The sequence below is a fragment of the Triturus cristatus genome, chromosome 3_2, assembly GCF_964204655.1.
Source record: "Triturus cristatus chromosome 3_2, aTriCri1.1, whole genome shotgun sequence".
Lineage (NCBI taxonomy): Eukaryota > Metazoa > Chordata > Amphibia > Caudata > Salamandridae > Triturus > Triturus cristatus.
The window spans coordinates 761758776-761784632 of NC_140584.1; the positions used below are offsets into that span (position 1 = coordinate 761758776).

Sequence of the window (25857 nt, forward strand, 5' to 3'; positions counted from 1 at the left end):
ACGGTATCGAAGGCCGCGGAGAGGTCGAGTAACACCAGAACCACGCTCCCTCCTCTATCAAACATGGCTTTAATCGTCTCAGCAACCTCCAGCAAGGCAGTTTCAGTGCTGAAGTTGGCTCTAAGCCCGATTGACTGGGGTGTAGGAGATCATTGGCCTCTATGAAATTTATAATAACTTCGTTCACGTATTTCTCTAGGGCTTTGGAGACAAAGGGCAGGAGGGAGATAGGCCAATAATTACTGATAACCTCAGGATCTGCCGTAGGTTTTTTAGAAGAGGGAGTATTTTGGCGTTTTTCCAAATTTGAGGCATAAGGCCCTCCCGCAATATGGTGTTTAAAATTGAATTAACAGTGGATTAATCAGTTTTGCTATGGACGACAAAACTTTAGCCAGACAAGGGTCTGAGGGTGAACCAGACTTGAGGTTTTTCATAAAAGAAAGAGATTGATTGAGGCTGATCTTCGGGAATTGCGGAAGATGGGCAAACATGCTGTAGCATATTTCCTCCACCTCTAAGGGTTTATCCATAAAGGTGTCCTGAATACTTAACATTATTTCGTGGAAGAAGCTGGCCACACGCTTGGTCCAGTCGCTAGTGGGGATGAAAGGGTGGCTGATAGGTGAAGGAGACGGCAAACTTTTTACAATAGTGAAAAGTTCTCAACTTTTGTTTGCTGCCTGTTCTATTTTGGTGGCATGAAACGATTTTTTTTTCCTCTCGAACTTTCTTGTAGTGTTCTTTTAGTGCTTGGTTATAGATGGTTTTGTCTGAAGGACTGTCATGCCTTCGCCATACTCTTTCCAGATGTTTACACGCTCTTTTGCTCATTTTTAAAGTAGGCGTGAACCAGGGAGCTGAGACTCTGGTAAATTTAGCTTCTTTCATATTAGAGGGGGCAAGTTCCTGCGCCTGCTGATTTAGCCAGTCCTCTAGGGAAAGTACATCCTGCTCAGGCTGGCCGCTGAGGTGGATAGGGCATTGGCGCAGAGCACTCTGTATTGCCTCAATCAGGTGAAATGGTCTGAAACTACTACGGGAAAGAGATTTTCCGTAGGGCACAATGTGTCAAGTTCCTTACTTATATTACAATTTATTAAGTAATGGTCAGACCACGTTAGGGCAAGAGGAGACTCAGTTTCAATCCTCATAGAGGAGAAGACCTGGTCTAAAGTGTGCCCTTTATCGTGCATGGGTAAATTAAGATACGGGGTTAGCTTAAAAATGTCCAAGGTTTCATACAATTTTATAGTATCTGGATCTCGAACATTATCCATGTGAATATTAAATTCGCCAAGAACCAGGGATTGGCTATGATTGGCAGCAATGAAAGCAGACACCTGGCCAATAGACTCTAGGAAAATGCCTGCCGGACCTGGAGGGCGGTAAATCAGCTCCCCCATGATAGACTGATGTGCCGAGACAGTTAAAGGAAACCCAAACTCTCCGCACCTTCCAGATCTGGCAGTGATAGGGGAATACAGCTAAGGGAGCTCTAAAAATTAAGGCTAAGCCGCCTCCCCTGCCCGTAGAGCGGTCTTTCCTTATGATCAGGTACCCAGATGGAATGGAATTGGCGATGGTAGGATTGGAGACTTCAGTGAGCCATGTTTCTGTCAGAAATACCACGTCTGGGTTGAGATCAACTAGTACATCATATAATTGAAGCTCATGTTTTTTATGGAGCGTGTGTTTAATAAAAAAGCTTTTAAATGTTTGCCAACAAATTCTTGCGATATGTGTGCAGACGGCAGATGTGACATCAGGTGGCCCCAGATTTGATGACACTACCCAGCTGCAGTCTTTGCAGCCGGGGGGGTCTTACTTCAAGGAACATAATAATGAGGTCCACACGCCGAACGCCTGCCAATGTCAAGAAGGCGCTGAGAGCTGTACCTGATCATAGATCGGTGTTCTGGTGGCAGTCTGGCAGCATTTCCGGCCCCGGCTACCTCTGGGATGCTGACGGGCGCAGACTGGCTTGCCTCTGGTGCGCCCGCTGCGCGCGACCACTGCGTACTCATGCAGCGTCCCGATTAAATAAGGCCAGCGTGAGGGCAACGAGAAACAACTAGACCGCACCGTCTAGCAAAGATGGCGGTGGTGGTCAGAACTGTGCTAAAAGTCAGGGTTCAATTCCCCCTCCCACTCCAGTATACAAAATAAAATTACAATTCCCATACAGGTAAATCACACAAGAGTTATGAGATTTTAAAAGATTCTCCAATTCTAAAAGCAGGTCAAAGGAATAGGAAGGCAATGAAACTAGCAGCGGAGTACAGTGAGGTAAAGTGCTAATCTTGTCAGTTTCGGGTCTAGCGTGCTTGCGCAGCGTCCCGATTAAAAAAGGCCAGCGTGAGGGCAACGAGATACAACTAGACTGCACCGTCTAGCAAAGATGGCGGTGGCGGTTGGAACTGTGCTAAAAGTCAGGGTTCAATTCCACCTCCCGCTCCAGTATACAAAATAAAATTTAAATTCTCACACAGGTAAATCATAAAAGAGTTAAAAGATTTTAAAAGATTCTCCAATTTTAAAAGCAGGTCTAAGCAATAGGAAGGCAATGAAATTAGCAGCGGAGTACAGCAAGGTAAAGTGCTAATCTTGTCAGTTTCAGGTCTAGCGTGCTCGCGCAGCGTCCTGATTAAATAAGGCCGGCATGAGGGCAATGAAAAATAACTAGACCGCACCGTCTAGCAAAGATGGCAGTGGCGGTCGGAACTGTGCTAAAAGTCAGGGTTCAATTCCCCCTCCCGCTCCAATATACAAAATAAAATTAAAATTCCCACACAGGTAAATCACACAAGAGTTAAAATATTTTAAAAGATTCTCCAATTTTAAAAGCAGGTCAAAGCAATAGGAAGGCAATGAAATTAGCAGCAGAGTACAGCAAGGTAAAGCGCTAATCTTGTCAGTTTTGGGTTGTTTTAAGATACTGTGTTTGTGGTTACTATGATTGGTTTCCCACAATAAGAATGTCTCCCAGACAACTTTATGACAATGGGCAAATAAAAAGCACCACCATTGACCCAGGGGCCCTCCTATTCCCACACTCGACTATAGATGGCTTTCTGGTGTGTGTGGTTGATGTTATATCTAGGGCGTTTCAATTGGCAAAAAGAAGACTGTCGCTCACAGCTGCAGATGTGATTCCCTTACCTTCACCATTCTCTCACCTACCTTTGCCTCTGTCACCTACCCAGTGGATCACCGCAGTGTTAGTCTTGTTGATGACCATTCTTATCAACCCAGTGATTGCACTTCTACTGTGGTGAATGAGAACATTGTGAACAAGGACGATAGACCAAGTGGTGACAGAGCCCTTAAAAATGGTACCCCGAATATATCCTCTGATTCTGGTCCTGTGGCTTAGCGTAGAATGGGGCTCTAAAATTATCAAGGAAATCCTGTATCACAAGCATTGGGCAAAAGACCTGAATAGCTAACTCCTTGAACACTCTGACTAACGGTGGGCGGAGCTCACAGAAGTGCACGATGCGGAATTCCACAGAGTTGCATATAAACTTCCTGAAATTCCACAGAGTTCATTAAGAAGGTGCAGTTCATCTACTCGCCCCTCACCCACTCCTAGAATATGCTGAATATACATTGGCAAGAACTGGTGCAGTTGCTAATGAGTTTCGAAGCAGGCACTGTAGGAACAAGGTTTCTCCCCTCAAAGAAAATGTGCACCACTCTTGCCTCTCTCTGTTCCTCTGTTCCTTCTTTCTTTACCTGTCTTGTTTCTTTCTGCACCCTTCATGCATCTTTCAGCACCTCTGTTGCTTCTTTCTGTAGTTCTCTTTCTCTTTCTGCACTCCTCCTGCCTCTTTCTGTACCCTTCTTGCCTCTTTGTGCACCTCTCCTACCACTTTCTGCACCCCTCTATCCTCTTTTTCAACCTCTGTTGGTTCTTCCTGCACCTCTTTTGCTTTGTTCTGCGCTTCACTTGCCTCTTTCTGTACCCCCTTGCCTCTTTCTGCACCTCTGTTGGTTCTTTCTGCACTGCTCTGGCTTCTTCCTGCACATCAAATTTCTGCATCCCTCTTGCCTTCTTCTGTATCCCTCTTCCCTCTTTCTGTACCTCTCTTGCCTCAGCCTGCCCACCTGTTCCCTCTTTCTACACCCCTTTTGCCTGTTTCTGCAACTCTCTTACCTATTTCTGCAGTTCTCTTGCCTTCTTCTGCACCTCACTTGCCTCTTTTTGCACCTCTATTGGTTCTTTTGCACTGCTCTTGCTTCTTTCTGCACCTCTCATGCAAATGTCTGCACCCCCTTGTCTCTTTCTGCACCCCTTTACCTGTTTCTGCACCTCTCTTGCCTCTGTCTGCACCTCTGTTCCCTCTGTTCACTCTTTCTGTACCCCGTTTGCCTGTTTCTGCAACTCTCTTGCCTCTTTCTGCAGTTCTCTTGCCTCCTTATGCACTTCTCTTGCCTGTTTCTGCACACCTCTTGCCTCTTTCTGCATCCGTCTTCCCTCTTTGTGCAACTCTCTTGCTTCTTTCTATACCTCTCTTCCCTTTTTCTGCATCACTCTTGCCTCTTTCTGTACCTCTGTTGCTTCTTTCTGCACTTCACTTGCCTCTTTCTACACCCTTTGTGCCTCTTTCAGCACCTTTGTTGCTTCTTTCTGTACTTCTCTTGGTTCTTTCTGCACTGATTTTGCCTCTTTTGCTTCTTCTGCATTTCTCTCTCTTTTGTCTCTACCCCTCTTGCCTCTTTCTGCACCTCTGATGCTTCTTTCTGCCCCTCTATTGGCTCTTTCTGTACCTCACTTGCCTGTTTCAGCACCTCTGTTGCTTTTTTCGGCAGATCTCTTGCCTCTTTCTGCACCCCTCTTTTCTCTTTCTGCACCTCTCTTGCCTCTTTCTGCACCCCTGTTCCCTCTTTCTGCACCTCGCTTGCCTCTTTCTGTACCTCTGTTGCCTCTTTCTGCACTTCTCTTGGTCTATCTGCACCCATCACACCTCTTTCAACACCTCTGTTCCTTCTTCCTGCACTTCTCTTCCTTCTTTCTGCACCCCTCTTACCTCTGTATCCACCTCTGTTGGTTTTTTCTGCGCTGCTCTAGCTTCTTTGTGCACCTCACTTGCCTCCTTCTGCACTTCTCTTGCTTCTTTCTACAGCTTTGTTGCCTCTTTCAGCAATTAATCTCTTGTTGCCTCTTTCTGCACTTCTCTATCTTCTTTCTGCACCCCCTGCCTCTTTTTATACCTCTCTTGCCTCTTTGTGCACATCTCCTACCTTTTTCTGTACCGCTCTTGCTTCTTTTTGCACCTCTGTTGGTTTTTTCTACACTTCTCTTGCTTCTTTCTGCACTTCACTTGCGTCTTTCTGCACCTCTGAGTTAGAGGTAGTTTTAATCCCCCTGCCCTATCATGTACTAGGGCCTTACAGGGGAGGTCATGTCAATCACAGGGGTACCCCAACTCATAGTGTACCCTAGTGTATGTAGGTGTTTTCACTGTATTCTAAGTGTCCTTCAGCATAGCACTGGCTCTGGGTCTGGTTAGTCAGAGTCAGTTACGACCAGTATCAGTCATCAACAAGCATTTGCAATGCAATAGGTCTCGCATTAATTAAGTTTGAGCTATTGGCATTGCTAAATATTGCAACACCAATTGCAACAAAGGTCTATAAATTGTAGGCCAAAAAAATGTGTATTTATTTTTGTAGCAATGGCGGCATGCTGCGCTTTAGATGAATATGTTTAAAAGTAAAGTGCGCCTTACTGCGATTGCTACAATAGTTAATTGTGGATGCGTTAACAATTGATGTGTGCACTGATGGCTGGTGGTGTGTGTGCCGGTAGAAATTGTGCACTGATGGCTGGTGGTGTGTGTGCCTGGTGGAAGCGTGCACTGACGGCTGGTGGTGTGTGTGCCTGGTGGAAGCGTGCACTGACGGCTGGTGGTGTGTGTGCCTGGTGAAAACGTGCACTGACGGCTGGTGGTGGGTGCCTGGTGAAAGCGTGCACTGACTGACGGCTGTTGGTGTGTGTGTGCCTGGTGAAAGCGTGCACTGACGGCTGGTGGTGTGTGTGTGCCTGGTGAAAGCGTGCACTGACGTCCGGTGGTGTGTGCCTGGTGGAAGCGTGCACTGATGGCTGGTGGTGTTTGTGCCTGTAGAAATTGTGCACTGGTGGTGTGTGTGTGCCTGGTGAAAGCGTGCACTGACATCTGGTGGTGTGTGCCTGGTGGAAGCGTGCAGTGACGGCTAGTGGTGTCTGTGCCTGGTGAAAGTGTGCACTGATGGTGTGGTTGTGTCTGTGGTTGTGTGTGTGGTTGTGTATGTGTAGTTGTGTGTGTGGTTTTGTATGTGTGGTTGTGGTAGTGGTGTGTGTGGTTGTGGCTGTGTGCTTGTGTGTGTGCTTGTGGTTGTTTTTGTGTGGTTGTGTGTGGTTGTGGTTGTGTGTGTGGTGTGTCACGGGGCAGCGAAGGGGACAGAAGGAGAAAAAGGCACCGAATCACGGGGGCAGCGAAGGGGACAGGAGATAAAAATGCACAGAATCACGGTGGCAGTGAAGGGGAGAGAAGGAGAAAAAAGGCACAGAATTACGGGGGCAGCGAGGGGGACAGAAGTAGTGCCATTAAGAGAGATGAAATGATGAGGTGAAAGGAGGAGTCAGGTATGAAGTAGCGACTCTGGTAAAGGGAGGGGCAGGATGAAAAGGTGGAGCCTGTGAAGTGCTGGTGGAGATGAGAGACTGAAAGATAGTGATGAAATAAGTGACTGGGTGAGAAAAGGAGAGCCACTGGTAGAAGGAGGGACAGAATGACAAGGGGAGAGATAGCCCGTGAAGTACCGGAGGGGAGTGCTATTAGAAGACAGTGAAAGGCTGAGGTAAAAGGAGAAGTCTACTAAGAAGCCGAGAGACTGGTGAAATGAGGTACAGTGTGACAAGGAGAGCAGAGAGACATCAATAAAGTAGTGGTAATGTTTTTATGCATGTTATTTTATTTGCAGTGGAGGTTTTTTTTTTTTAGTAAATTAGAGTTACAGCTATTGAGGCTGTAAATCAAGCGATCGGCGCTCAGGAGACAGCGGGAAGGGAAGTAGCTCAGGGTGGAGGAGGGGTGTGGAGATGAGATGCTGGGGCAGAAGAGCAAGTTGGGTTAACAGTGAACAGCGGGAGGGGGTGATCTGGGTACGGGAGTACAAACAGCTGTTGGCCCATCACCTTCGGAAAAGCCAATCAATTTGTTTGCATGTATGAAATAAAGAAATGCAAATACATAGTGAAAGCGACTCCGTTCTTAAACAATGACAGGCGTGTTTAAAGTCGAAGCGTCGCCATTTAGAAACAATAGGTCTCGCATTGATGCGAGTTTGAGCTACTGACATTGTAAATAACAATGCCTTTTATTTAGGTTTTTAAAAAGAAAACAAAAATAAAAGGCATTATTATTTGCAAATGTCAATAGTTCAAACTCGCGTCAATGCGAGAACTATTGCATTGCAATTGCTTGTTAACTTCTAGTCTTCAAGCCGGAAGTTAGGTGCCCTTGCCCGGGACGTGGGCGGGGCCTGCTCCGGCAAAAACAGAAACCGGTGTGCTGTGCTAACGCGGGCTCCCATGTTGAAGGGAGAGTCCCGCAGTGGCGGCCGGACTTAAGAGAAGCCCCGGGTCCCAGGAGTGGGCCCGGGTGAAGAATGCGGCGGCAGAGGATGACCACAGCAGCGCGGGGCTCCCAGGAGTGCAGAGAAGCCCCGCAACAGAAGTGCTGCAGCCGCGAGTTGGAGACCCCCCCAGAAGAGCAGCCCGGTGAGTAAAGAAGGGCTGGGGGGGCTCCGTGTGGGCTATTGTTGCTCAGAATTGCAAAAGTACACTTTGCACCAACAATAGCCCACACGGAGCCTCCAATGGGGCTGGCATGTTATCGGAAGCGGGACAGGAGATGTGCACATCGCGTTTGTGCACGTGCGTGTCAAGTGCGCGTACACCGGCTCAAATCCGCCAAAAGCCTTGCGCGTGCCCATCTCCTGTCCCACTTCCGAGGCAAGTCAGCAACAATAGATCTCGCTGGCGGACAGCAGCGCTTTGCGCTGCGTTCGCAGGAGAGACCTAAAAACGTGAGTGTTGGCATTGTGTAGAAAGTTACTGCAGCCACCATGGGTACATTATCAATTGTCTCTGCCCAAGAGCATAAGTGCTTTCTACCTCGAGGCAGCCCCAGTCATGGTGCATGAAATCGCATCAAGATGATGGCAGCACCTGCGATTGAGGTCATCTCTCACAGCCCACATTCATGTGGACTTTTAGGGGTAATCAATTTGATGAAGACATTTATCATTAATTAGTTTGCGCCAGGAATTCATTGATACCTTTTCAGTTTGAGTGAGATATTTCTTTTCTGCTTCTCAAGTATTATAGAAACTCCTCTTAATGAACATAAAAGTGATGAGGTTGCATTTTTGAGCGCTCTCCAGTGTCTGCATGTCCAGCATGAGTAGCTTACCGAGCACTGTCTCACAGACAATAGTAGTGTATTCTAGCAGTGTGTTGCAGCCTAACACTTCAACTGAAAAGTGCCACAGTTTGCTGCATGGCTAAATATTTAGGCCCCAAAGGCGAGACCGATTGCATTGCAAATGCTTGTTTTGCTTTGCATTCCCTATTTTAAAATGAGAAAAATGGGACAACCCGTCGCAAAATGCACAACAAAAACAGGGGTCTGGCTGAGGGAAACCTGGGAGCTCTGAAAATGTGGGCAAGTGACACAAATTAGGATAGTCATCTCGGTTTGGAAGGCTCACTAAGTTGGAAATACATACAAAATACGAAAGTGAAAGGTAGGCAGCGAAGGATACTAAAAAGAGGAAGCAGCAGAGATGGGACAAGCTGAACAATGATTACTTGGTCTTGGAAGCGAACTTCATCAGCAGGGTCGTCTTCTTGGAATTCAGGACTGGGAAAAGATGCAGGCATCTGCGAATACATAAATTGGCGCCCCCCACTCGCAGTGCTGCATGAGACCAGCACATCGCCATTCTACCCTTACTAAGCCAGGGTGCTGTGGACAAGGATTGACACTAAAGAAGGACTGAAGAAAAGTTCACAGTCACTGAGCCAATCACTAGAACCACGATGATAAAAACAAAAGAAGGACGCGCTGAAAGAGTAGCTACAGCATCAAACAGTTCTGCTTTCAGGGCAATGAGAATGCTTTAAGAAATGCGAGTTGATTAAGGATTTGAAAAAATGTAGACAGAATTTGAAGTTGGTAATATTTTATAAACTTTCTTCACAACAAGTGACGTGGAATTGTATTTTCTAATAGAAATGATAGATAACAACTATCTTTTTATATACAAATATCTACGCAAACACACTTAATATTATAGTTAGGAAATTAATATTGTAGGCCCATGGTGAATAAAATACCTGATATAATTTTGCTTAGAATAATTAAAAAAGACTCAGTCTAACATGGCCACCACTGTAACATGCGATCCGCCCATTAATTTTCACTGGCAGATTCCCGTTTTCGGTTCTCTGCTGACTAATGACTATGTAAATCATTCAAAGCAAAAGATAAGCTACGGCTCACTAACGAAAGGGTGACTGATTAAATGCATGTCACGATTTGCGACACGTTTAGGTAGGCCTGCGTTTAGTTAGGATGACTTTCCATGCGCGAGGGTTTTTTAATTCCCGAAGTCTAATGAGAACAAGCGCTAGTAATGTTGCCAGTTGTGGGTGTGCTGGCAGAGGAGGCTGGGTCTGCAAGAAATTGAAAGTGATCGTGATCAAAGCGGCCGTGCGGCCGCAAAAGTGAAAGTAAGCGCGGCGCGCGCGCCCGCGCACATGCACTGTAGCTTTAGGCCACGGCAGCACTTTGTAAAGCCCAGATATAAAATGTCTCTTCGAGCCTTTGGCTCGCGAGACCTAAAAAGTTAGGGGCACAGGATGACTTTGCAACAAGGCCTCTTACTGCACCTTTGTTTGTTCTTTCTGCATATCTCTTCCTTCTTTCTGCACTTTTCTTCGTCTTTCTGGACTTCTGTTGCCTTTTTCTGCATTTCTCTTGCTTTTTTCTGAGCCTTTTGTCTCCTTCTGCACATGTCCTACCTCTGTAGGCATAGTCAGAAATCAGCATTTTAAAAACCTTTGAAATTCACTGAAAAAAACCTAGGTTTCAGGGACATTATAGTTAGAAATTATCATTTAAAAAACCTTAGAAATTCACTGAAAAAACACAGGTGTCAGGGACGTTATAGTTAGAAATTAGCATTTAAAAAACCTTCGAAATTCACTGAAACAACAACAGGTTTCAGAACGTTATAATTAGAAATTAGTATTTAAAAAACCTTTGAAATTCACTGAAAAAACCACAGGTTTCAGACACGTTATAGTTAGGAATTAGCACTTAAAAAACCTTTGAAATTCACTGAAAAAACCATAGGTGTTAGGGAAAGTTAAAGTTAGCTGGACATTTCACTCGTACAAAACCCTAGAAATTGCTCCGTTATAGTTAGTTCTGCTAACTATTATTTGCGCGCCTGCAATGCACTGCTGATGATGTCACATATTACATCATTCATGACATGGGACGCATGAGTTATGGTTAGCAGAACTAACTATAACGGAGGAATTTCTATGGTTTTGTACGGGTGAAATGTCCAGCTAATTAAAACTTTCCCTAAAACCTATGGTTTTTTCAGTGAATATATATATATATATATAGAGAGAGAGAGATAGATAGATAGATAGATAGATAGATAGATAGATAGATAGATAGATAGATAGATAGATAGATAGATAGATAGATAGATAGATAGATAGATAGATAGATAGATAGATAGATAGATAGATAGATAGATAGATAGATAGATAGATAGATAGATAGATAGATAGATAGATAGATAGATAGATAGATAGATAGATAGATAGATATATTCACTGAAAAAACCATAGGTATCAGGCACGTTATAGTTAGAAATTAGCATTTGAAAACCTTAGAAATTCACTGAAAAAAACAGGTTTCAGGGACATTATAGTTAGTTGGACATTTCACTCGTACAAACCAGTGAAATTTGGCCGTTATAGTTAGTTCAGCTAACTATAACTTGCGCCCCCGCAATGCACTGCTGATGACGTCACATATTACATCATTCATGACATGGTCAGTGACATCACTGATGACATCACTGATGCCATCTCAAATGACATCAATGATGGCATCACTGATGACATCATCCAGTGACTTTGTGTTTCTATAAAGTTTAAATATGTTTTATATATATGCCAAGGAGTATCGAAGAATGAGTGGGTATATAAGTGTCTGGATGGAGGATTTAGTAGGTGCGTGACTGTATAAGTGAGTGTTTAAATGTGTCTTACTGAATGCATGGGTTAGTGACTAAACTGTGTGAATATCTGTATCAGTGTGTCTGTTGTTGGGTAAGTTGCTGCATGGGTTGGTGAGTAGCTACATGACTGTCTATATGGGTTATTGATTGGTTGCCTGAGTATCTGTATGGGTGTCTGAGTGTTTGAGTGGGTGGGTTGGGGGATGTGACTTTGTGTATAGCTATGTGAGTGGGTGATTAACTGGGTGTATGGGTCCAAGAGTGTGTCTGTGAAGGGCTGTATGGGTGAGTGAGTGTGCGTATGGCTGTGTTGGTGAGTCAATGGATATCTCAGTGGTATATGTGTAAGTAACTACATATGTGAAAGGCAGTATATGTGAGTGTTGGAGTATATAAATGACTATATGTGAGAGTGAGGGATAGTGAGAGTGGCTGGATGGATGAGTGTGTGCTTGTGTCAGTGAATGAATAAGAGATTAAGTATGTTTTAGTATCTGTATGAATAGTTGAGGTGATGTTTGTATAAATGTATAGATGAGTAAATGGGAGTGTGATTGATTCTTTACATGACTACGTGTGAAGGTTACTGTATGGGTGAGTGGCGGTATATGAGTGTCTGTATAGGTGTATGAGCACATATGATAGTGCTGTGTTGATGAGTGCATCAGATTATCAAGTAGATGATGTCATCAGTGATGTCATAAGTGATGTCATTTGAGATATCATCAGTGATGTCCCTGACCATGTCATGAATGATGTAGTATGTGATTTCTTCAGCAGTGCATTGCGGGGTCGCGAGTTATAGTTAGCTGAACTAACTATAACGGCAAAATTTCACTGGTTTTGTACAAGTGAAATGTCCAACTAACTATAACGTCCCTGAAACCTCTGTTTTTTTTCAGTGAAAAAAAATATATATATAAACAACCATTGGGCCTGAACGGAACGGAGGATCTTTATTCTTGCCTATAAATAAAGTCATATAATTTATGAGTCTGAAACAAATCTTTTAAAAAAACAAGTAATCCGCATTTATGCTAGGAATAAAAAGAGAAAGAAACAACTATCTCTCTGTCTTGATCACAGTTGCACTTATGGGTTTTATAGGTTGTTTTATATATACACAAGAAACAATACACACGTCACAATATACACAATTAACATTGTTGAATATATCACAAAAGAACAAAATTGGACAATCAGGATTTGGTCATAGATATTATTAGTACTATTAAATGACACTAATTGCCCAGCATGTTTCACTGACACAGTCCCATTTATATATACATTCAATCCCACTATGGGAAACACTATGATGATAATGTTTGGTTTGTTATAAATGTGACACTGTGTCAGAAATGCAACCATGATCCAATATTAGAATTGTTACATGACATCTTATGCGGTTCTTAAATTATTAATTATTTATTCATTGTATTGGAGTCAGTGATGGTTTTAGATATTTATATATTTATTGCTACAAAAGATTTTACAACGATGGATATTTATTTATTTATTTATTGTTAACAATAGGTAGCATCTATTGTAAATAATATTGTGTGCATGGATATGTGTCCAGTATTTAAACAATTTTTCTATGTCCATTACCACTTCAAAGGCGATATATATAAGCACTTGTCACTTTAAAAAGAAAAAAAACGCACATCAGGTGAAAAAAATGGTTAAAAGCCCAGCAGAGACTGTTACTAGCGTCATGTGATCAAGGGCCTCTGGGCTCGAAACGCGTAATGGCTGTGCTTGTGAGCAGACAATAAAGCAAAATATTAAGCACAAAATTGTGGTCCGAGCTCCTACCTGCAGCGGCAAAACGAGTGCTAGAAGAGGAGTGGAAGTAATATATACATATTTATATATATATATATATAGTTGTTGTTAAAACTTTAGTGGTTTAGACTAAGTAGTGGTTAAGGACAGTGGTTCACATTCCTTACCAAAAAAGGATTGAAGGGATAGTTTATGATATTCAATGAATTATACAATAAACCATTTCGGATCGATTGCAAGTTGAGACAGTACGCAGACCCTATGCCTGTGACAGTTCTCCTTGCTGTACTGTTTAATTAAACAAACTGTTCCTGTTTTGTCAAATGCCTCCTGTCTCTTGTTTTTTCAAGATATTTCATGTTCAAGTAACAAACCCAGCCTGAAACTTGGGGGGCACTGTCCTTTGGGTGGGGTTCCTCTGTGCTGCGGAGGGAAGGGACCTCTTTGATAGACCTGCCTCTCTCCAGGGTCATCAAGGGACCAACACTTCCTGGGGGCATGAGCAGTCCTGTGCCCATCGAGGATAGTTGTCTTCTGTCAACAAGCAGGAAGTACTGCTGCATCTATCCTTTCCTTAAGTCAATGCTGCCAGATTTGTAACACAGCTAATTACGGGGCTCACAGACAAGGTCGCTAGGAGGTGGAACGTCCAATACATGGGGAGCTGGCAGGGCCAACTCTCTTACATGGGGAGTTGGCAAGACAGGTACATGCAGAGCTTCCATCTTCCTACCTTGCACAGAATCAGGTCCCAGGATGCACTACAAGGCCAATATCAGGCAGAGAGAAGTAGATGTAAGTCCTCACTTCCCACTGCCATATTTACTTGAGGATACCAGGGGGGCATTAATCTGCGTGATGTTTCACATCGCTACCCATGCCCTGCAGTGTGGCCCTCTGCCTGGGAGTGCAGTGGCATATAGAAGCCCCGTGCAGCACAGTCTCACATGTGCTCAGAGGTGTATGTGTTTCAGGCTACTTAGCACTCAGCACAACCATTCTCTCACCACCTTGTGGTTCACTCCATTAACTGCAAGAAGGCAGACACTAACTCACTACAGCACTTCTGTTAAAGCTCTTGCATGGTGCAGCTGATCATGTGCATAGCGCTAGCACTCACGGCGATGCCAGCCGCATTGTATCAACAGCTCCAGGGGGCCAGTCACTGACACCCAACACTGGGGGGGACTCTACAAGGCCCGTCCTGCCACTAAGATCATTGCCCATCATTTGGGAGGTCTGCATGAATCAGATAATCACAGAACTCTGCATACACTGCCTTCCTTCATGACACAGCCCCAATGGACCTCACACCAGCATCAGGCAAAAGCTTTGGACTTGCAGGCCCAGGAAGTCTACAGCATCAAAGATGGGCGTCTAGTGCCCTAATCTTGCCTCAACACGGTTTAAAGGGTGCTATCACAATTAGCCTTCTCAAAGCCGCTAAGAGCAGAGTTTTGGCAATATGGATGGCGGTGGGTTTTGAGGGAAAGTGAGACTAAAACCCTGTTGCCATCTTGAAGCATCTGGCCATGCCCCCAATCAGATCCCACAGACTCAACATAATCTCCTACTCAGACACTCAGCTAATTCTCTCACACACCGAGGACCCCACCAATGCCAATACAAATGTCTGCAACATCATGACCAATGTAGCCAAATAGATGAGCGACAACTGTGTCAAATTCAACTCTGACCAAATTTAAGTACTGATCTTCCGGAAGAACACCTCTGCATGGGACAAACACCTACACCAAGAGGCCATTCATGCAACCTGGGCATTATCCTCTATATCAACTGATCATGAAACAAGTCAATGCAGTGACCTACTCCTGCTTCCACACCCTTTGCATGCTCCACAGAATCTTTAGATGGATCCCAATCAACACCAGAAAGACCACCACACAGGCCCTCATCACCAGCTGCCTCGAATACACTAACACCTTCCACGCCAAAATTCCCATCCAGCTCCTCAGAAGACTCCAGACCATAAAGGACACTGCAGTCAGACTCATTATGGACCTTCCCAAACGGAGCCACATCACCCCGCCTCAGAAACCTACACTAGCCCCATCCAGAAGAGATGCCATTTCAAGAACCTCACACACGCATACAAAGCCCTGTAAAGTCCTACATGATCAAGGACCATTCTATATCAACCATCGACTGAACTTCCACCTGCCTGCAAGATCCCTGCACTCTGCCCCACTCACCCTCACACACACCCCCTGCATCCTCCGCAGCAAGGGTGATAGTGCTGCACTCTACAAATGCTGATTGGTTGATTAATTGATTGAGTCACTCTGGTTGTCCTTGGTTCAGGTGAAGAAGCAGGGCTGAACAGCAGGGTTGGACTCTGAGGGTTCACATCAGGCTCCAGGCAGCAGAGCAGTCCTTCCAAGAACATCAACACAGTCTTTCAGAGTGCCCAGTAGGTCACAGATGCAGGCAGTCTCTCGAGAGTCCTTCCACAGGTCCAGGATTGAACTTGTGTCTCAGGCCCTGGTATTATACTCTGGTGCCCTCCTTCTGGCAGGTGGGAGAAGCTTCTTGACAGTGGCTTTGAAGTGAATGGAATTTCCTGACTGCCCTGCCCTGGTTACAAGCTGGCTGCAGTGGCAATGGGGAGGTATTAGGTCCTTTGTGCACTCCCTGTTTAGTTGCAAGTGGGGCTGTGCTCAGCACCGCCCTCATTCTACGAGCAGATGGCCCATTGAGGCAATGCTAATCCTTCTATTGGGTAGCTGTCCAGGAGGGATTCACAAATTCTGTCAGTTACACCCATTCATGTGACCCAAAAGGCTGCAGTCACAAAAAGACTAAGGGAAGAAAAATGTGAACTTTCAAGAAGTGGTATTTTTAAAATTGTAATCAAAAACCAAATTTTACCATTAAATAGGGTTTTACATTACAATTACAAAGACATAAAAAATGACATATACCTGCTACAATTGGAAATGACGGCTTATTAAATGTAATAAGGAATCTACAAAGTTATCCTAAGGCAGGGGTAGATCTCACAGAAGTGACAAAGGGATTTAAGAGGTTTTTTTACTACCAGAACATGTAAAACTACAAAGTACGTGTCCAATGTTTCAATTACAAGGCACCCCACCCTATGGGCTATATAGGGCCTACCTTAGGGCTGTGTTATAGATCAAAAGAGGGTAGTTTAGGGCTTGGCAGTGGGGTTTATTGCCAAGTCAACTTGGCAGTTTAAAAATTTATTCAGGCTACAGTGGCACTCCTCGCTCATGTTTTAAGGTGCTACTTAAATGGGTGGCACAATGAGTACATGAAGCCCACTGATAGTGTTTCATGTTCAGGCCATGGGTATATGGTATGCAACTCAACAGGTATGTATAAGTTAATTTTAAATTCCAATTGGGGATTGTAGTTTCTTCCCAGGGGGTATACCCATAAATGACTCGGCCACACACCGAGCTTAGTAGCATTTCATTATTCATCTGCGTGTAACTGCCAACTCGACATTCTAAAGCAACCTTCACTGCAATACAATCTATCCATTACATCATAGCTCTATGGAATTCCTCAGAAGCCAACACCGTTCTGTCATTTTTAACTCGCAAGACACTACATCTCCACCTCTGTTAAAAGAAAACGTACCTATTTTAGAAAAACATATACACATGTTTACATTTAAATCTCTTCAATTAATCTCTTTGGTGCTGTAATTGTTCAATCTGAACATGTCGTTTGTAGTTGAGACCTGCCACTATCATGATCCAAGAACTGCTGTGAAGCAGAACAGGTGGCAGTCACTGTTACTTCAACATTAGTCTCTCTCTTACCATTGAGATCTGGTGAACAATGAAACAAATGTCGAAAGTGAGAAGAGTTTTGGGTAATAGACTTTCCAGGGAGCTGGGCAGTCACCAGGTGTCCTTTGGTTAACACCACTTGAAAAGGTTTTGCATCAATGGGAGCATCATGTTTTCTTTTCCGCATCTGACGTGCGATCACTCTCTCTCCTCTCTGAAAGATTATGTTTTTCTCATGTCGTCTTCAGTCAGCACATATCTTCATCTTTCCTTTCTGAACCAAGTCCCTCATATGAGATGCATTCTCATCTCTTTCTCTCTGATTGGTACACTGACATATATTCGTTGTTATTGCTCTCCAGAACATCAATGTTGCTTACCTTTCACAAGTGGTCAAATGAGGTGTTAAAAGGTAAGCTCTCAATGTAGAGTTTAATGCAGTTTGTAAATTAAGCTTCTCAAGGGTAGCACACTGTAGAGCTTTCTTTCGTGTACTCTTAAATCTTCCAAACAGTCCGTTGGACTGCGGCCAAAGAGGACTGTTCTTTTGATGCTTTATATTCAGATGCTCTAGAAGTCTTTGGACTCCGGACTTTTAAAAGTCGGGCCATTGTCAGATATTATAGTGGCTGGAACACCCCATTTCGAAAAGCTGCCATCCAGTCTCACAGTGACTCAATCTTGAGTGGCAGGTGAGCGATTCTCAATTAATGGAAATTGTAAGTATTCGTCCACAATCACAATCAGGTGATGTCCGTTGTTGAGTGGAAAGAAAAAGTCAATGCCTGTTTTCACCCAGGCATGCGTCAGGTTTTCTGACATACTTAGGATGTGTTGAGTAACTCTTGTAGATAGGCAGTTGCATAGATGGCAGGCATTTAGGGCCAGATGCACGACCCATTTTTGAATGCGCAAACGGGTCTGTGACAAAAGTGACGCAACGGCGGCGTAAAAGAGGCGCAAGGGACTTGTAAATCTGCCCCTTTATACCTGACGCAGGTATAATGTGACGCAGGGCTTTACAACGTGACGCATCTCCCTAGATGTGTCATGTTGTAAATAGGCCACATTGTTTGCGCCGCTGTTTTGTCAAAAAAGTGATCTGCCCGATAGAATATATTTTGTGTAATGGACATCAATGGTGACTCCATACTTTAAAAGAGCAAGTATCAGGACAGAGGATCTATCAGTTAAACAAAAATGATACTTTAAGCAGTTGGGGGCCTGACAGTCTCAATATAATTAATGTAAGGGCAAAAAATTACCGCTATTGGTGAGAAGAAGCAATAACAGGAAGCAAGAAAAAGCAATAATAATTTATCAAATATAATAACAATATGGTTTGACTTTGACAGAGCTTAATAAAATGAAGATTCCAAATATTTCTGGGGATTTACAGAGAGACCTCCTTGTATACCAGCATTATAACCCATGATACACAAATAGAGAACCTTGTTCCCACATTTTAACAACTCTTCTGGGAGGTCAAAGGCAAGATGTCCGTTTGCGATCAAACTTGTTTTGCTGAAAAGTCAATTGCAGTTCATCAGGTACTGTAGTATCATAGTGTAAATTGGTGCATCCCACTGAAATGACACTATGACTGCATCATTTACCTTACCTGCGAAAAGATGGATGCCCCAAAATGATTTTCTTAGCTATAGCAGAGGCAAGGAAAAAGAGAATTTCCTTCCTGAAAAAAGAACCACTGGAAAGGGCTACGAATTGTACATATATCTGCATCACATTTGGTGAATCCAATGCTTTGAAAATACCAATGGATCAAGCTATAATAAAAGATTATATGTAAGACATTTCAAGTATCACAAAGCATTTGTGAACAGAGGTTAACCTCATTTTATCATACAGAGCAGAACATGTGGCAAGAGGCAAACTCTTATGTGCATTTTAAAAAACGCTGCTATATTTCTAATTATCGCCAATTTTTATGATGAGTGAAAAAAGCCTTCCACAGAAGGCTTTGTAAAAACAAATCCTTGCAAAAAATGATCTTTGCAAATATTCTACAACAACATTTTGCTATCTGCCTACAAAGCATTGCAACTAGTGCTAAGCCGAACATTTGTAAATTTAAAAAAACTTTGAAGACAACAATGTAATTTTTGTGTTTCTTTGACAGAATGCTAAAGAAGTCTAAGTGAATTCTTTCCTTTCCTGACACTGTGAGCGAGTCAGCGGTTATACGAGTAAGGTTTTAGCCTAAATTGTGCTAATGGCAAGAAGATGACTCTTGTGGTCATAGATGCTAAATCTCTCCATGCATATAACAAATGTCCATCAAAGAATAGTCAATTTCATTCCACTTAAACAGTGTAAGATCTGTGTACTCTTGACATTTTTGCGACATAGCTGTAATGAAATATTATTTCCGAAGCTTACCATTCTGTTTTCAGTCAAAATGTGAGAATTACGGCTGCTGAAAACGGTCATTGTTTCTGTGAACATATGATCCGCGCTGTTTTCTTCAACGCTCCTTTTACTTCCTTGTTTCTTAGAGTGTAAATGATGGGGTTCATCATCGGTGTTATCACAGTATAGCAAATGGTAACTATTTTATCAGTGTCCTGTGTATCGTTTGATTGAGGTTTCATGTAAATGTACATTAAAGTACCATAGAACAACACCACAACAGTTATGTGGGAGGCACAGGTGGAGAAGGCTTTGTACCTTCCTTTGGCAGTTCTAATTTTCATTATACTGAAAATAATTCGGATGTAAGACACGAGGATGAATGCAATGGGGATCATAAGTATAATTATACCCACAACAAAAATGATAATTCCAATGAGAGAAACATCAGCACACGCCAATCTTAATACTGCTGGGATTTCACATTCAAAGTGGTTAATCTGGTTGTGCCCGCATAAGGGAACCTGCAAAGTAAAAGCGACATGTAACACTGACAGCACAAAGCCACATACCCATGTCGCTGCTGCTATCCTGATGCAAACATGTTTATTCATTATGGTCATGTAGCGCAAAGGGTAACAAATTGCTATATATCTGTCGTATGCCATTACTGCCAGTAGGATGCACTCGGTTTCACCCAAAGACAGAGATAAGTACATCTGTGCTGCACATCCGACATAGGAAATGTTTTTTTTCTCTGACAAAAAGTTCTCCAGCATCTTGGGGGCGATCATAGAAGAGTAACAAATGTCAAGGAAAGACAAATTAGAGAGGAAAAAGTACATAGGGGTGTGCAGCTGAGGTTCTACTCTAATGGCAACGAGGATGAGGATGTTTCCAACAATAATGGAGATGTAAATCGGGAGAAACACCACAAAAAGTATGATTTGTATTTCTCGGTCGCTGGAGAGTCCAAGAAGAATAAATTCCGTCACGGAAGAGTAATTTAGCCTCTCCATTCAAATTCTATTGTTCTATCAAATGAAAAAAAAATATATAGAAGAAATTAAATCACTTAAAACAACAATGTATTTTTGACAGAGTCAATTCAAATTCAAAAATTACTTTATTCGGTTAAAAGACAATAACCATGAAAGCAACAACATCAATTTACAATTTACACAGGGAAAATTTAAAAAGAACAAATCTATTATATTACATCATTACCCATTGTTTTCCGTAATTTAAATTTTTTTTTAAAAAAAGCTTGAAACTACAGTGACAGTCAAAACAGTGTCCATTCTCTGAAATTCTAAGAAAGCTGGGCGGCATTTATTTAAGTTCATTTCTTTGAGGAGTGGGATAATGAATTTCCTACGTGGTGAAATATAAAATTTACAAAAAAATAAAATATGGATGTCAGATTGGGACGAGGAGTCATCACACGGGCACATAGGCAAATTTCGCAACCATGAATTCATTTCTGGGAAGGACAAGAGTCTAAATAAAAACAATATTTTATCTAAAACGGGTCAAAAGAAATCGATCATAATTTGACATCGGCAGGGTTAGGTATGCTGTACTTTATTGCCAGGTAACAACAAGAGATGCGAGATTACTGTCTTTTTCTTCATTTCCTCTCGCCTTCTCTTTTCCTCGAGGTATTCCATACATAGCTTTTTCAACATTTTTCTTGATATATTACCCATTGAAAGTGGGTCATCAAAATATAGTTGGCAGCCAATTTCAATAAGGAAATGTTTAACATAATTTAGCCAATCAGATCTACCCACATTTTCCAATTTAGCCCGGTTCATGACACACTCATTTGTTATCCATACCCTATGCCACAAGAGGATGGGTTGTATTCTAATTAAGTCTGATATATGAGGTTGTCCAAATTCATCATGACAGATGTAGGTGGCAACACTTTGTGGTACTGTCATGACATCCCTCATAAACTTATTCTCGGCTATTTGAATTGAATCTATGTTGGAATACCCCCAAAGACCCGAGCCATACAGAGCTACTGATGTACACGTGGCGTTATATATTGTTAAAATTTCTTTTATCGGTTTCTTGCCCAGCTTTTTAATAAAATTCTTTAAGGCCATTATTGTTTTTAAGAACGAAAGGGTTCTGGCCTTTACAGCACTTGTCCACACCCCAGATTCATGGAACAAAATACCAAGATAAGGGAAAGTAGAAGTGTTTTCCAACGGAACATTATTTATAAACATTCTTTTTGTCTGCTTTCCAGATCTTGTGCCACAGTTCATGGAGAAGGTTTTGCTATAATTAATTTTTAAATCTAAACTCGACACGAACTTCTCAAAAGATATTATCAAGTTTTGTAGGGCCAAGGGAGTGCGAGCCATTAGGACTGCATCGTCCGCATACAAGAGTGCAGGGATAGATCTCTTCCCAACCCTAGGCATATCCCTGCACTCCTGCAGCAGGTGATGCTCAAGTCCATTTATGTACACCAGAAATAAGAATGGGGCCAGGACGCACCCTTGGCATACACCACGACCCACCCCAAATTTTCTGGTACATTGGCCCCCCCTACCATAACGGACCGATGCTGTGGCTCCTGAGTATAATTCTCTCAGAAAACAAATGATGGAATCTTCCACACGCAGCCCTCTCAGGATTGCCCATAATTTAACATGTGACACACAATCGAACGCCGACGTGAGATCAACAAACGTGAGATACAGACGTTCACCTTTTATCCTCGTGTACTTAGATTGCAAAATCATTAAGTTTAAACATTGTTCGACAGTACCAATGCCCTTTTGAAATCCATACTGTAGGTCACTCATTATCTCGTTCTCCTCAGCCCAGCTTTGTAGTCTTGCCAGAATGATTCTCCCAAGGATTTTTACAGATGAGTCTAGAAGGGAGATTGGTCTGTAACATACGCAGCTTTGTCTATCTCCCTTCTTGTATATAGGTACAATGACCGAGGTAAACCAGGACGGGTTTAAACCCCTTGCCAGTGCTGCATTAAAGAGTTGTACCAGCATGGGTCCCCAGATCTCCATGTTTGCTTTGTACAAGTCTGCTGGGATCCCATCAGGCCCTGCGGCCTTGCCACCCTTCGTTGCTTTCAGACCCATCATAACTTCCTCCAGGGTTATTACCAATTTTTCAGCCCCTGCACCTATATTACCCATTGTAACAGGATCTATAATATGGCTTTCATCTTGGGACCTATAAAGGTTCGAGAAATGCTCCACCCAGTCCTCCTCAGCAATCTCCATGCGCGCTTTAAACTTGTCATAGAGGAACGGGGTATTTACGGCCCTCCAGAATGCAAATGCATCCATAAGCTGTGATGCTTCACATAGAGCTTCTAGGGCCTCCTTTTTTATAGCATTTTTTCTATTTTTTAAAACTCATTATATTTTTTCCTAAAACCTCTTATTTCTAAAAGATCTCGGGGTATCCTGTGAATAGCATGTTTTAAGTCATTCAATGCCCTTGTGCAGGCATTGTCAAACCAAATTTTATTACCCTTTGCCCTATTCTTTACCTCCACCCACAGACTATTCTTAATTGTGGAAGCTATTATATAAAAATGCTCTATTATCAGCTCATTGTTAGACTTTTCTTCCAGGCAGATCACAAAACTATTTGAGCAAACATTCAACAATTTACCTAAAAACATTTCTGGGACAACCTTACCCCATTTTAGAGTGTACCCATTCTGTCTCCCAAGAGCCACATCAGGAGCTGTACATATAGAGGGCACATCCTCATGCCGATCAAAAAATGGGTCTTCCACCTCCATTATTTGAGGCAGATGGTCACTTAATGGCAACTCCATAATTTGTATCCTATTGATCTTATGGCTGCAACTGTTTGAGGCAATGATGAAGTCAATAGTGGACAATGCTCCTCTACCAATAAATGTGGGCACAAAGGTAGTAGGTTTTTGGGCTATTTCATTTGCATAGCCCAGATCGTACATAAACAATATATCATTTAATAGGTCCCCGGTCAGAGAGTGATCAAAATGGGTTAGGTTTATCTCCTGCTCTAACATTAAGCCACAGATACCCTGTTTGCCCTTTGTACAGAGTGGGCAATTAAAATCCCCCCCCATAAAATGATTAATTCCCTGTCGGTTTTATCTATTTCGTGTTGTATGTCCTCCCTCAGCATTTTAAAAATGCTAGGAATTTCTTTTCTCGGAATATTATTATAAAAATTTATAACAACAACATTAACTCCCTTCTTGTTGCTTAAGGTTATTAATTGATAATAACTAGATTTTGGTGTAAAACAAACCTGCTCACATTTGAGCTGGTTTGAGAGGAATGTAATTAAACCTCCCTTTGCTCTCCCATATTGGCCCCCCACGGCCGGAGTAAAAAAGCTTCTATAGCCACTTATATACACTGGTTCAGTAGACCAGGTTTCTTGGAGGGCCAAAATGTCATGTCCATTTATAACAGTTTCCCAAGATGGGTTTTTAATTCTCTCCCTTAATCCTGCCACATTCCAAAATAGGAATGTGCAGGATTTCCTTGTTTCATTTGCTCCAAAATCACCCAAGGAGGCATTGCCCAACACCTTTTCATGTCGCGGGTAACTAACTCCTCCTTTATTTCCCCCCTCTTTTAAGTCAAGGTTGCACAAGATCTTGCAACAGTCCTCCTCAATATCAGCATGAATCACTGTTTGGGCAATTTGTACTTGTATAATATCCTCATTACCATCCCAAAGCCTCTGTTATTTTGCATTCCCCTTGATTTCGTCAGTGTGCCCACCTAATCCTAATGTTTTACTATAACAAGTATCCTTCTTGTGTCAATCCACATATTCAAGGCCTGAAAAAACATCAAACCAATTGTGAGTTGGTATGTTATAAGCAGGTAGAGCCATACCTCTGTTGTCCCAAAAATAATTATTTCCATAATTAGGGCCTGGGGTGGAAGGATAAAACTGCCTAGGATGGAAATTAAAAGAGCTCAGTGGTTGCAAAAAAGGAATCCGGCTATATCCATGATGGTTAAAGCCAAGCCTATTTACAGGCTGCCTTCTTACCTCCTGATTTATAGGATGTTGAACTGGAGAGTATGGATAGAAGTAACTAAGATAATGTGTAGAGATGGAGTCACTACTACTTGAGTCATACCAATCCCCAATATGCCTAACAGCTCTATGATCTTTAAAGTTTACGATGATTACATCCCCTTTCTTTTCTTTAGGTCGTGACCCCGCCCAATTTGAACGCCTAACATTTAAAATTTCCCCATTTATGTAGGCAGGCAAGGGTCTATTATTACGAAGCCAATGAGTGACTTTGTTCCTTAAGGCTTGATGATCTTCCCTATTTCCAAAATGGAGCTCGGGGACAGCCGCCATGACAATCGCATAAGGGGCAGCTTCTGGCGGTAAATCTACTATTCTGTGTGATTGCCAGTTTTTGTTATGTATATTCCCGGGCCCATTATCCTTATTGGCCTTGTTTAGCGGTGGTACTGCTTTTTCTTCTAAGATCAAGTTATCCCCCATTTGGTCACCTGCTTTACTTTGGAGTTGCACCTTAGAGGCAGGCTTCTTCTTCAGCAAGGGAGGTGTTTGTACTTTATTCAGGGAAGGACAAGTTGGCTTTTTCCCGGCTTGGTTAAATATTGAAGAGGGAGTGAGACATAGTGGGTCTTGAGTTATTGCTGTCGTCAATTTTGCAGGTATTTTACTGGGGTTTATATTAATTAACCCTTTCGCCAAGTCAGATAGTAAGAGTGTATTAACCTCTACCTTTTTCTCGATCAAGTCAAGTGCGTGCTAATCAAAGTCGTCTTTTCTAAAAGGGGCTGCAATAATAATTTTACCAAGTTTTCAATTTTTTCCAACAAACCACCCTCACTAATAGAACAGTGGGTTGCCATTAAGGGGACCATGAGAGGAGCTAATGAATCAACCACAATGAATCAACCACATCCCTCAACATTGAGGTTGAACTCCTCTTTTGTATTTTGGCTTGCCGCTTTTTTAATAGACCACCCCCTCTTTTTTTGCTTTTAACCTTAGGTGATGACATATCGTTTGAGTTTGAGGGAGATGCAATGGAGAATCTAGGGAGATTTGGTAACCCTTCATCATCATTGCTATTATAGAAACTCGGCAAAGACTCACAGGTATTGGCAAGCATACAGTAAATCATCAGTGCAGAAACTAACCGGTACTTCTCCTTTATCCTCTGTATCACCAGTATTTAATAATCCAGTATGTTCCACTAAGATGTTTGTTGGATTTGTCAATGGCGATGGCACCGTCCCTATTTGTCCCAGAGAAGAACTTTTTCCCGTCATTGACTCCAGGGAAAAGCCCCTTTTGTACTTTTTTATATTTTCTAACCGATCTTAGGGGTGACAAATCATGCTCTATTTCAGCCCTATAGATGTCTGGCCGATCTTCATACCTCTCAGCATGCACCTGGGCTATAGCCGTTACAACTTTCCTTACACCAATAGTGGGGTTACTGGGCACGAGTGTATCCGCCACTGAGAGAGGTACCTCTTCCTGTATCGTTATAGGGGTCTCCTGTCCCAGGGATGCCCTTCTATCATTATTGATCTGATTTACCTTC

The 25857-nt window shown here is 42.7% G+C and overlaps 1 protein-coding gene across 1 annotated transcript; it reads right to left on the reverse strand.

Annotated features, from left to right (window-relative positions):
- Window positions 1–19330: 19330 nt before the first annotated feature.
- On the reverse strand, window positions 19331–20272 carry LOC146858061 (olfactory receptor 2G3-like). Its single transcript, XM_085646863.1, has one exon. The coding sequence runs from the start codon at window positions 20270–20272 to the stop codon at window positions 19331–19333; it is 942 nt and encodes a 313-aa protein (XP_085502989.1).
- Window positions 20273–25857: the final 5585 nt, after the last annotated feature.

Coding starts and splice junctions, on each gene's coding strand:
- LOC146858061 (XM_085646863.1), bottom strand. CDS start 20,272: ATGGAGAGGCTAAATTACTCTTCCGTGACGGAATTTATTCTTCTTGGA.